The 13,407-nt window shown below is 36.6% G+C and overlaps 1 protein-coding gene across 1 annotated transcript; it reads right to left on the reverse strand.

Moving 5' to 3' along the window:
* Positions 1–9,366: 9,366 nt before the first annotated feature.
* Positions 9,367–11,405, reverse strand: LOC108486759 (polyphenol oxidase, chloroplastic-like). The gene has a single exon (XM_017790972.2). It carries the CDS (start codon positions 11,377–11,379, stop codon positions 9,532–9,534), a length of 1,848 nt encoding a protein of 615 aa, XP_017646461.1. The 5' UTR covers positions 11,380–11,405; the 3' UTR covers positions 9,367–9,531.
* Between the last annotated feature and the right edge of the window lie 2,002 nt (positions 11,406–13,407).

The raw sequence follows: 13,407 nt of genomic DNA on the forward strand, positions 1-13,407 counted from the left end.
ATTCAACATCGTATATATAAGGGCCCACTTCCAGAGGGATCTCAATCTTTCCCATGACTTCTCGTCTTGTCCCATCGAATGCCCTTACTGTGGAATGACAAGGCCTTAGATAGGACAGATCCATAGGAATCCTGGAAAGCGTGGCCAAAGGCATAACATTGAGTACCAACCCATTATCGATGAGCACATTCGGTATTATGTAACCCTTACAACGGGTTGTGATATACAATGCTTTCACGGAGCCCCTACCATTGGGTGGTATTTCATCATCACTAAAATAAATGAAATTATCCGCGTTCAGATTATTCACCCACCTATCAAGCTTCTCAACAAATATGTTGTTTGCCACGTAAGCTTGATTTAATACCTTCAACAAAGTATTTTGGTGGGGTTCTGAATTCAACAGTAGAGATAATAATGAGATTCGTGCTAACTGCTTACTCAATTGTTCCACCACATTATACTCATTGTGCTTGATAAATTTTAAGAATTCATGTGCTTCCCTCTCGTCCACAGGCTTTTTAGCTTCTTGTTCAGGTACAGTTTCAGGCTCATCTTCAGTCACGTGCATCAGTGTTTTTCCTTTCTGTTTCAAGTCACTATTTTTCTTTGTAGGCTGGACTTCTTTAGAATAACACCTCCCACTGCGGGTGAAATAACTTACTTCTCCAACACTTCTAGTTACGGCTTCGGGTTTTTCACCTTCAGGTGTGACGATGTTGACATCGTACTTCTACAGGATCGCCTTGTCGTCCTTGTAAGGGAAAGGATATGGTGCTTCAACGATTATCCTTAGTTTTACTCGTTCCTTTCTTGCATCGTAATAAATTACGAATGGTCGATCGGCGCTATACGGGAGACCTGATAGTTGATTGTCAGAAGTGCATACTTCTCCCTCATCGATCTCTTTGTTAAATATCCCAATCTCCTTGTTGTCCATCATGTCTTGAAGTAACTCTCTAAATTCCTCACAAGACTGAACGTCATGCCCTTCAATATCATGGAAGTCACAAAAACATTGACCTTTTATACTTCCTTCTTTAAAGATTCTGTAGGGGCAACAGAATAGTCCATTTTCAACCATCACCTTCCATATCTTCTGTAAAGGTGTATTTATTTCAGAAACGCAGCTTTTGGTTCGCCACTTGTCTTCCTCAGTCACCACACTCACATTCCCTTCAGTATGGTTAGGGAGTGGATTTCTAGTTGTATTACCAGTACCATCAAATCGCAAGATGCCTGCATCAATGAGGCCTTGAACTCTCCTTTTAAATGCCAGACAATTTTCTGTAGAATACCCCTGGTTTCCAACGTGGTACATGCAACTGCATTAGGATTGTACCATTTTGGGTATGGAGGCTTTAAGGGTGCCATATAATGTGGGGATATTAATTGTTTTTCCAACAGTTTTGGGTACAGTTCTCCATATGACAAGGGAATTGGGGTGAACTGAGGTTTTTCAGTATTGGATCTTGTCGGTCTTTGTTCATCTTTAGATTGGCTTTGAGCTGGAATGGTATTCTGTGGGACCGTAGTGACTGGTCTTTGGTTATTTGTGGTGTATACGGGGTAGGAAGGATAATGAGGTGGTGCTTGATAATAAGGGTTTTGGAAAGGATAATAGAAGTTTGGAGGTAGGCGATATCGAGGTCATGACTGGGTTGGATACGGATTAGAAGTGTAATGATTCTCAGTTCCCACCATATAAGCTTCTGCCTCTTTTTTCTTTACAGGTGCTGCCCTTTTCGAGCTCTCGGAACCTTCCATTCTTCCACTTTTGATGGCATTTTCTATAAGTTCCCCGAATATTACAATATATGTGAAGTCTTTCGTGGCATTTCCTACCAACTTATCATAAAATGGTGCTTTCAAAGTGTTGATGAAGAGGACCGTTATTTCAGTTTTAGTCAATAGGGGGTTTTACTTGAGCCTAGATATCCCTCCACCTTTACGCGTACTACCTAAAAGTCTCCGTCGGCTTCTTTTCCATCATCTGCAGAGTTAGTCGATCAGGCATCATGTCGGATACATGCTTGTATTGTTCGCAAAATGTTGATGCCAAGTCTTTCCATGATCGGATTCTTTCTCTACTAAGTTGATTATACCATCGAATGGCCGATCCGACTAAGCTGTCCTAGAAGCAGTATATTAACAATTTATCTTCATTCACGTAACCAGTCATCTTCCGGCAAAACATGATAAGGTGCGCCTTTGGACATTTCGTGCCATCGTATTTTTTGAAATCTGATATTTTGAATTTCGGAGGCAGAACCAGATCGGGCACCAAACTGAGCTTTTTGGCACTCAATACAGAGAAGGCTTCAGTACCTTCTATTACTTTGAGTCTTTCTTCCAAACTCCTATATTTATCCCGAACATCATGATCATTCATTTTCAACCTGGCTATCTCAACTAGATCGTCCAAATCTGGAACGAGTGGATCAGCAGGACTAGCCCCTGTGTTTGATACGAACATTCTTTGCCCCAAATTAGCAGGTGGCGCAGGTCGTTGCTCTAGGCCTGTAGGTTCCCATTGAGTGTACCCTCTTTGTGTTGCGTGGGCGTGTGGTGTAGTAAATCCTGGAGGACGGGGCGGATCCTAATCTAGGTTGACCCTTGACTGCGGTTCCACAACGTCAGGGTTCATAGGTCCCTTTCCTTTTATCAAAACCGACATCATTTCCATCATCCTGGACATTTGGTCTCTTTGTTCGAGCGATTCTTCTCGAGATCTCGCCATCAGATCTCTGGTTTCTTGTTGTGACTTTGCCAACTGTTCCTGTAATTCCCTTTGTATTCTTTCCATCCTCTCAATCCTTTCGTTAAATTCAACCTCCATCACTCTAACTTGTCGATGCGTCCTATATGACTGACGTGATTCCAGGCTTGTAGTGTCACAGCTGCGGATTATACGGTTTTAACCTCAGTGAATGATTAGGGTGATATGTACATGCAATGAATGAATGAATGAATGAATGTCAAATGAATGTTAGTCATGAATGCGTATGCAAGAATTTGGTGTTGATTTCAAGATAGCCCCTATTTAGGCATTTCATTTATCAAAAGAGTCTTTTACAAAACATTTTGTCATTATCATACAAACTTTCTGGCTATATCGCTATATTTCTTCACTCATTCTAAGAATTTCGATATGTTTGATCTTCGGCTCGGGGGGAACTGGCAACTGAGAACTTTGGCTTCATCTGATAGTTGTACCACGTGCACGGCTGCTTTACGAATTTCATTGATCAAATAGCTCAGTTTCTCATCCTTTTCATAGAGGGTTCTTCCGTAGGCGCGAGCATCTCTGTCATACTTACTATTCTTTTCTTGCAAGGCTTCTGGGAGAGTATCTAACTGTTGTTGACGAGCTTACAGCATCTCTTCTAATTCCTGTATTTTCTCTCTTAGCTCTCGACGTTCAGATCGACTAGCTATTAATTCGGTAGACACAGTTTCGTATTCTACATTCTTCTTTCTTAGCTCTAACATAGCCCGCGCAGCTTTTCCCTCTTATTTCTTCACTTTCCCTTTCCAGAAATTCATCCCGCCTTTAATATTGCTTAATTCTTCTTTCCATTCCGCTGATGACTTGCCCAGACCACTATTCTTTATAGTGCCTCTTAATTTTTTATTTTCCAGATGAAGATCTCTTAAGTCATTTCTTACGATCTCAGCTTCTTTTTGAACTTTCTTGGCTCTAGATCTTTCAATTTGAACATCAATCTTCAGCTGATAATTTTCCTCTTGAAGAGCACTAAGGTCCCGTGACATATTGGCTTTTTCTCGTTCAAATTCCAATCTTGCCATTCCTAGCTCAGATGGCATTTCTTCCGAGAAAGGTATAATTCGTTGATGAGACTTGCTGACTATTCACTCATTGTTTTCTCCATACATCATAATCCTGGGTGAAAGTATCAGCATATAGAGCCAATTCTATCAGATGAATTTTCTTCCAAGACTTCGTCGTATCTCAGACCCTTTTCATATAACCCTCACATGCGAAAGCAAATTCGGACTGTGCTAATCCTCCAGTGGCGGGTATGAATTGTCGCGAAGAAAACTGCCTCTGGGCCAATAACGGAGCATAACCTACTCCTCCCTATAATCCGAGCAATGGCGCCCAATCTTGGTTTCCAACCTTGTATAACAGAACCGAAGGGCGGATCCACGGTGCTCTCCAGGTTACATCTTCGGCTAGAAGGTTCTGAAAAACTGAAACCCAATGCTCTTCGGTAACATCCTTTGGCCATTCTCTCTCAAGATAGGCTTCCAACGGGGCAAAAATTTTTGAAAACATGTGGTACGATGTGCGCTCTACTTTACAGAAACGTCTCAAAATCCAAACATTCAGCAATTGCACACATCCGATAAAGTGTCCCTCCCCTTTCCTCCTACAACTGCTTAGGGATCTGAAGGTCTCGGCCAAAATAGTTGGGATAGGGTTGATTCCTTGTTTTAACTTTTCAAAGAAGTCCACTACTGCAACCTCTATATGTCCCAGAACTTTTGGGAAGATGACCAAACCGTAAATGGCCAAAGTGAACAGATTTACTCTCTTCAAGGTATCGGGATAATTTAGGACTAAATCCCGCAGGGAAAACCACGGAATATAGCTGATTTCATTCTTTTTCTTAATTTATTTCTCAGCCCATGTGTCGGTCAAGCCAATCAACTTTACCAGCTTTTTCTTGAAAGTCATCGGCTTGGGTTCTTTCACATAAATCTTGTAGAATTGCACATTATCAATACGAAGTAAAGCAGCATACTCTTCCACGGTTGAGGTCATATCTTCTTGATTGAAAATGAAACACTGGTAAGTCGGATCCCAGAATCTGATCATGGCCTGAATCAATCTTTCATCTATGTTGACGGCGATCAGGCTGGCTATATCCCCGTACCTTTCAGTGACGATGCCTCTCGTGTCCGAATCCCACTGTCTCCAAATCTAAGTCAAGTCATCAAGGTTATTCTGACGAACGTTCACAATTACGTGCTCGGGTAGATTGGGAATACATCCTTCCATTATACTGTCTCATTTTTCTTTCTAGGTTCTTAGAGACCAATCTCGGACCATAGCATTTTTCTCGGTTGTTTGTATAATCGACTCTTCCATTAGAAACCCGTTTTTGGCAACCGATCTTTAATCAACACCCTCCTGATATGATGCCTATAATGCATGATGCAAAATTAAAACAAAGACAAATACCTTGGTTAGTACAACAAATATGAACAGAGGAAAATTACAGAAAACCCAAATAAAAAGTATAAAGAAATAAAAGGTAAGAGGCGTTTCTCCCATGTACTTATTTTGGTGACTATTAACGGACAGAGATTCGGCATGGCTCTAGTTAGGTGGCTCATATGGTTCACTATATGTAGTTTCGGTTCTAAATAGGTACTCGAATTGTCCGTACTGTCATCTGTTAAGATTAGTACGAAGCCTCGATCATTGCCTATCACAGGCTTACGAGTTCAATTGGAGGTATCACATTTACTTATGCCTATACGGAGGGACAAGTTAACTCACGAAAGCATAAGTCATATGTAATCCGAAAGTATTCACTAGCCTGTGCGGAGGGACGAGTTAACTCACGAAGGCATAGCGTTTGCTTTCACTTAGACGGACGGAGCCCGGGTAGAGAGCTTATGTTATGCAAAATGCAAGTGCACGGTGTGTGGAGAGAAACTCACAAACCTTTCATCTTATTTTAAAACTACGAAACTTAAAACTATAAAAACTTAGAGCTGAAAAGCAAAAGATAAAACAAGTTAGAAAAACATTTACGACATGATGCAAATGTATGATTTTTTGAAAACAAAATTTTGAGGATCACGACTAATTATTAATTTGAACAAGGAAATTCAAAAATTTCGACAACACTAGTTTAATTCGACTCGACTCTCAAAAATAAGGTCCCCAGCGGAGTCACCAGCTGTAACGACGTAAATTTTAGCTTTTGGTCGCTAATTGAGGCGATTTATTGAAAATTTGAAAACTGACTTTTGATTTTATTAAAAAAGGGAGTAGCCACCGATCTTTTTCTAGGTGTGATCGGACACCTAATAAATCATCTTTTTAGAAAAGAAAATTTATTCTTGAACAAAAAAAAAGGCCGAATTTGAGTCTACGCGAAAATCCAGAGAAAAATAGGGTTTGAAAGTCGGTTACATACGAGGAAGGTATTAGCACCCTCGTGACGTCCAAAATTGGTATCTCATTAAACATGTGTTGTCTTGATTTTCAAAAATACGAATTCAATTTGACATTTAATCGTGATCTGATCGAAAAATGAGAATTTTTAGTTTTCGAGTTTTTAGAAGGATGTCCCATTTTTAACGCGAGCCGACGAATTTCACCCAACATAGCGATGAAATCGATGACTTAATGTTAAATCTGTTCATTGCCTTATTTATTGAAATGAATAAAAAAATATTTAAAGTAGTGAATAACAAAATGATATAAAATGGGCAGGAAACAAAAATAAAAGAGTTAGAAATACATCGAAGCACATAATAAATACGACAATAATATTAAAAGCAATAACAATGCATGCGATACATTAAACGTAATAATAGTATCAAACACTAAATAAAAAACAATGAATATATATATATAATAATGATATTAAGAGTATGTACGTAATATACATATATATAAATAGTAATAGTGTTAGAAATATACTATATAGTATTTGAAGTATATACATAAGATAGTAAAATATATAACTAGTAATACTAAAAATATATAATATATATATATATAAAATAAATATTGAAAATGTATGTACATAACACATATAAAAAATATATACATAATAATATTTAAAATAAAATAATAAGTGATAATAGTGAAAATAATAGGTATAATAATAAATATAATGATGTATGAAAATAATACTATATATAAAAGTGTATATATATATTCATATAATAAAATGTATGTACTAGTATTAACAATAAATATAATAGAGATAAAATAGATATAATAATAAATATATACATAATATGGTATTAAAATATATATATAACATAGTATTTGTATACGTACATAAGATGATATATAAATAATCTAAATAATATAATATTGAAAATATATATATACATAATAAAATATATACTTAACATAGTATTAAAATATGTATACATGATATATATATATTAGGAATAAAAGTAACATTAAAAAACAACTATAAATATATATATGAAATTATATATATATGTAAGTATTAATTGAAACTAAAATAATGCTAATAATAGTAGAAATATACTAATAATGATAATAATAATAATAATAATAGTAATAATATAAATATTATATACATAAAAATGTAATAATGACAATAAATAACATAATAATAATAAATATAAAAAACAGAATGACAAAATTAATTATTAAAATATCAAAATGATAAAAAGGGATTAAATCGAAAACAAAATAGAAAGCTCGGGCTAGATTTTAAAATAAAAACAAAAGAGTAGGATTTATTTGAACACGCACAAAACAAAGGAGGATCAAAAGCGCAATATTTCAAACTATTAAAACGCTGTGCAGTAAGAGGGACTAATTCATAAATCGGATTAAATTTCAGGGCCAATTTATAAACAAAAGATAACTTGATTGCAAAATATGAAAATGTGGAAGGACCGATTGCGCAAATATCCCATTGAATTAAAAACACGCAGATCCATGATGAAACGACGCCGTTTCAGTGCTTAAGTGCAGGGCTTAAAACGACGCCGTTCCAGACCCCTATAAAAGTTAAAAAATTTTGAAAAATAAATCATTTATGTGTGTTGAGAGAAAAAAAAAAGGGAGAGAGAGGCTTATTTTCTCTGGACCAAGTCCAGAATCCAGCTCGGAAGGCCACCGTCGCTGTCGCATCTCCATCGCCGCCGGCCACCGTACATGGTGGCCGGACTTTCGAAAAAAGGGTATTTTTTGTTCTTTTTTTTTTATTTTATATATTCTTTATTTTTTTTAAATATATATACGCGTATAATCAAAAATAAAAATGAAATCTTTATGTATATACGTGTGTATGGATGCGCATATGAAAAAGAAAATGTTGGTCGCCTTTAGCTTGAATCGCCATCGCCATTTTTTCTCTTCGATTTGAACTGATTTCTTTGTTTTAAAATCTGTTGTTCTTGAATCCTTTTTTTGTATGCGAAAAGAAAAAATGTCGAATCCTTTTACAACCACTTGTTTGGCTTTTTATAGCCATCTTTTTACATGATTTGCTACTATCTTCTATTATTTTTGCTATTGTTGCGTGTTTGCTTCATCTTTGCAGGGTAGTTGGCGACGGTGGAGCAGGTGGTGGCAGAGGCATGGGCGATGGGACAGAGGCGGCGGCTAGGGGGGGCTAGGGTTTTTTTTGATTTGTTTTGTGTGTTAAGGTCTTGGGCTAGTTTAGTGGGCTTAGGGTTTTTAGTTTTTTTGGGTTTTTTAATTTGGGTTAGGGTAGGTTAATTGGCTGATGGGTTTAGGTCTAGTTGGGTTAAATCTGTTGGGTTTGGGTATTGGGTTTTAATGGGTTGTTGAGTTTGATTTGGTTTGGGTTTAGTATTGGGTTTAATTTTGGGTTTATTTTTGTAAAAGGCCCGGGCTAATTTGGGCTTCTACACCTTTCATATAATTTTTCGCCTCTTTTAACCATTAAACTAGAGTTTTTTGTCAAAAAAACCTTATAATGGATAAAAATTAACGCTTATCAACTTTGTTGATTTGGCATTCCACATGTATGTCACGTTAATAATTGATTAAAATTTTAAAAATTCTAAAATCTATAGAATATTATTATAACTTTATTATTAAATAAAACTTATAATATTTAATAATTTTTTATATTTTAATGCTTTTAAATTTTTCAGAATTTTTAATTTTTAAAAAGATTTAAGTAAATGTTGATGTGGCAATAATGTGGATGTGTCAACAAAATTAATATATATTAATTTTTCCATTTATTTTAGGATAATTTGACAAACAATATAAATTTAAGGGTTAAAAGAGACAAAAATTAAATGAAAAACTAAAATGATATTCTTTATAAAGCAAGAAGATTAAATAAATTATTATACTTAAAATTTATAAATCATACAAAAAGTAAATGGTAAAATTTAATAATAAAAATTCGCAAGATTGGATTGTCGGTTTTGTTCAGTGCTATTCAAGATGACTATTTGGAGGTATTAAAATTTGGTTTGGTTGGACGAATTAAGTAGATGTTTTACAGTGTAAAGAGTATTGGATAGTTAGACATGTCCCTAAAGAAAGAGATCAGGATGTTGAGGGGTTAGCTAAAATATCTTCTGTTTGAATTGGTGATATGCAGAAAACATAATGCGCATTTAGGGAGTTGATTATCTTCTTGAGCAAGATAAAGCTGCCAGTGCTTTTGTTTATTTAGCTTCATCTTTTTATATTAAAGAAAAAACACATGCACGAAACAGGAGAAACAAATTGATGAACCCATCAATCCGATCTAGCAAGAACACAAAGGAGGAAGCAAAATAGTCACCCCCAAATCAACAAACGTAGTCGATCTTAATGTTACCAATCGAAACTTCCCCTTCTTTAGGCACCAAAGTCACCACAATGCTATCTTCACGTTGAATCTCCAAATCCTCCAGCGCTTCTGATAATGGCAAATACAGATTTGTACTAAGCATCGACTCGGAGTGGCAATCTCCGTGCGGTATATTCGTAAAGCTCCCCACGAACTCCGACTCTTCCGGTTTGCAAGGATTGTCGTCGTCTTCATCGTCATTAATGGACACATCGAATTGCACTGAGTCATTTCTGTCTAGCTGTATGTTTTGAAGAACCAATACTTCTTCATCATCTTTGTTCTTTGGTTTCTTTAGCCTTGGAATCTCAATGCGCACAGCTACCTTGTCTAAAACTATAGGTAAACCCCTGCGGTTTTTACCCTTTCGTCTGGCTGCTACATCCTGACCCTGATCCTGACCCTGCCCCACACCAGGACGACGTCTTCGAGGTGTTGGCTTGCTTCTAAGCCATGGAATATCAACACTTTGGTAATCGTACCCCAAAGTTTTAGAGTCAAGGCAATCGCGAACTTTAACACGAACCATATTTGCATTCTCATCGTAGAAAAGAAACGAAGAATTGAGCCAATCTTTTTCGTCGAAATCACGTCGCTTCTTCCCTGGCAATGTCTTCCAAATGTTCCACATTCGATCAACATTGCCATGATGAGCGTAGAACAAAGGGTCTCTACCAGCAGAATAGAAATTCCCCATGTCTTCGTTATAAGGTGGATTCTTGGCACCAACGAACTTGTGAACGGCGAGGTGAGCACCGTTCTCAATGGTACCACCTCTCGGTTCGGGAGTACAACCGATATCGGTTTCGGATACACAACCGGCACGGTACACCGCTCCATGGAAACAAGAAGCGGTCTTGCTGGACCTTACCATTTGCTGATACATTACACAGAGATTACGCTTTATTTGTTCCCTCTTTGTTAATTCATCAAAATCATCGTTCTTTTTTTTTTGTTTTACAACAGATTTACCGTCATTAAGATTAACCACGTCCTGTTGATGCTCCAAATTGCGGTTTTCATCGTACAATGGAGAGTAAGGGTCTAAATATATCTGAGGCATAGTCATCCCACAGGGAGAATCCCAGTTCCAAAATGGCATTGCGAAATCTGGATCACCAATCAACTTGCCCAATATCCTCTCGAAGAAATACAGATACATCCTATGGAATGGGAAAAAAAGCCACGAGTAGTGAACTTCAAGTTTTTGATCGGGGAACCCCACTTGACTATAAGCCCCATTGCAATAGGCACAATGAATATTGGCTTGTTGCATGAAATTACGTGGATCATCCACAGGGAGAGCTTTCATTCTTTCCATTGCCGATTCAAATTTATACAGGTAATCACGATCAACTAAATGTGCTGCCGGCCGATAACGGATCTTGCAACCTAAAGGTGGTTCGAAGTCTATGATCTTTGAATCTTTTAACTTTGGTGGGCAGCAAGGGACATTCATGCAGGCTTTACTGGTATCTACGGTTGATTCCCCACAGCTGGACAGGTCAGGCTCGATTGGGTATGCCAATGCAAATGGGTCTCTAACAAGGCTGGTTGCACCATAGAGACTTCCTCCAAGGCCAAGAAGGATATCCCTTCTATCGAACCTATTGAGAAAAGAAGTGTCTGCATCGTTTTGTTTCCCATTGCTGGCTTTGCATGACACTACTCTTTTGGAGTTAAAGTTGAAAGGCTTTTTCTTCTTAAATATGGAACGTTGAGATGTTTTGGGAAGGAATGTTGAAGTTTGAATGGAGAAATTAGGAAGGGTGAGGAGGGTTGATGGGGAATTGGTAGTGGAAGCCATTGCTAACTAGCTTGATTTGATTGTGTGAAGATGGTTAACCTAAAAGCATGGAATTTATAGTGAAATCGATGGGCTTGGACTCGCTGGCACAATTAATGTGCATTAAATTACGTTTTGTCATTTGACGGTGATGGATCTTATATGGATTGGGGTACAGTAACAAAAGTCTTCAAAAACAAATAAAGGTTTTTAGAAAACGTTAAATTTCACGTGCATTTTTAATTTTGAAATTGTGATGCATCATTTAAGTACGAAAAAATATTACAACCTATTTTCACAGCTATCTTATTAAATTGATTTAAAAATTTTTAATATTTCTAAAAATCACTCAATCTTAAAAACAATCACTAAAATAACTTTAAATGAACGGTAGAATAGAGTTTTGGTCTTCTAATGGTCGGCACCACCTAGTATTTTAGCCCCATAATTGCCTGATGATTATGTCAAAAAAAAAAATTATGTCAAATTTTAAAAAATTGATTTTTTTTTGTTCTGGCCTTCCAATGGCCGGCACCAAGGGTATTTTTTTTAAAATCGTATCAAACCGGTATACAAAAAACCAGTATTTTAAAAAAATTTAAATATTGAGTTTGGTACCGACCATTAACAGGCTAGCACCTAGAGGTATAACAGTAATTTTCCATACATATGGGTATTATAGTAATTTAACTGCTTTTAGGGTTTTTCATACATATTCCTACTTTTCACGTACTAACAGAATCACGTACCGAGGATTCTTACCGAATTGGGCCCGTTGGCCTATCATTCCAATTTTGGCCCATTAAGCCCAAAAATATCGAGGGCACGTAAATCATGCACTTTGCGTCCAAACATTACTGACTTACTAAAATCATTAATCGATTTACCTCACGAGCATTCGCACACTCGCAAATCTACAAAATACCGCTTTTCGCTTTTGCCGATCTAGACTAAGAAAGAGGTGTTAGTTACACATTGCTTATGACGATATCTCGACGAGATCCACACACTAACCGCTCGCAATTGGATTACTAACACGTTAATCTAACTATTCAAATACAAACTACGATAACCCCTTACAATATTCGGTCAACCACACCTACAGATCATAGTAAGCTTATAAGAAATCAATAAGCAACTCATTAACAAATTTTTGTCAATGTCTACCACATAATCATAATTTCACTGCAAGCTGTCTTCCTGAGCAACAGTCACTAAATTATTTATAACTGGAGTTACGAAACTCCAAATCAAGTGCCGTTAATTTTCCCTGAAAATAGACTCATGTATCTTCTATCCATAAAATTTTCAGAATTTTTGATATGGCCAATCAATACCAGATTTTTCTTAAAGTTTCCCATGTTTCACTGTTTGACTAATCTGACCACTCTTCATTACGAATCAAATTTCTCATTGTATAGAATTCAAAATATGTTCTCGTTTCTTCCATTTGAAACTAGGCTCATTAAGCTTTAATTATATAATTTATGCAGCTTCTAACTCATCTCCCACAATTTATAGTGATTTTCCAAAGTCACGTTACTGCTGTTGTCCCAAGCAGATTTATTACCAAATCACTCTTTCACACCTAACTTGCATGCTTGTTATTTAAACATGTATATCACCAATCAATCATCACATATCTATGATTTTACTTAAGTAGAATCTCCATTTCATCATTTTAAAGAACAACATGTTAGCCGATTTTTCCCCTTAGCATCTAAGGCACATGCATGCTCATTTGTTTGGCTCAACTTCACCTATCTTCCATTTTTCATCAAAAGAACATGAAAAACAACCATTTCCTTCATTTTAATTCATGACTAAATGCTCACAACACAACTAAAAACCAAAATATGCTTCAAGAGTTAAGGTAGAATCAAGAAGAACTCATGAACATCAAGATAGAAGCAAACTACCATGAACTTACCTTCAATTTTCTTCCCCAAGTGACCGAACATTCAAGAGCTTTCTCCTCTCCTTTCTCTTCTCTAACTTTAGGCTATGATGAACAAAGATGGACAAAACTTTGTTCTTTTCACCCCTTTT

Source organism: Gossypium arboreum, chromosome 6 (genome assembly GCF_025698485.1).
Source record: "Gossypium arboreum isolate Shixiya-1 chromosome 6, ASM2569848v2, whole genome shotgun sequence".
Classification (NCBI taxonomy): Eukaryota; Viridiplantae; Streptophyta; class Magnoliopsida; order Malvales; family Malvaceae; genus Gossypium; species Gossypium arboreum.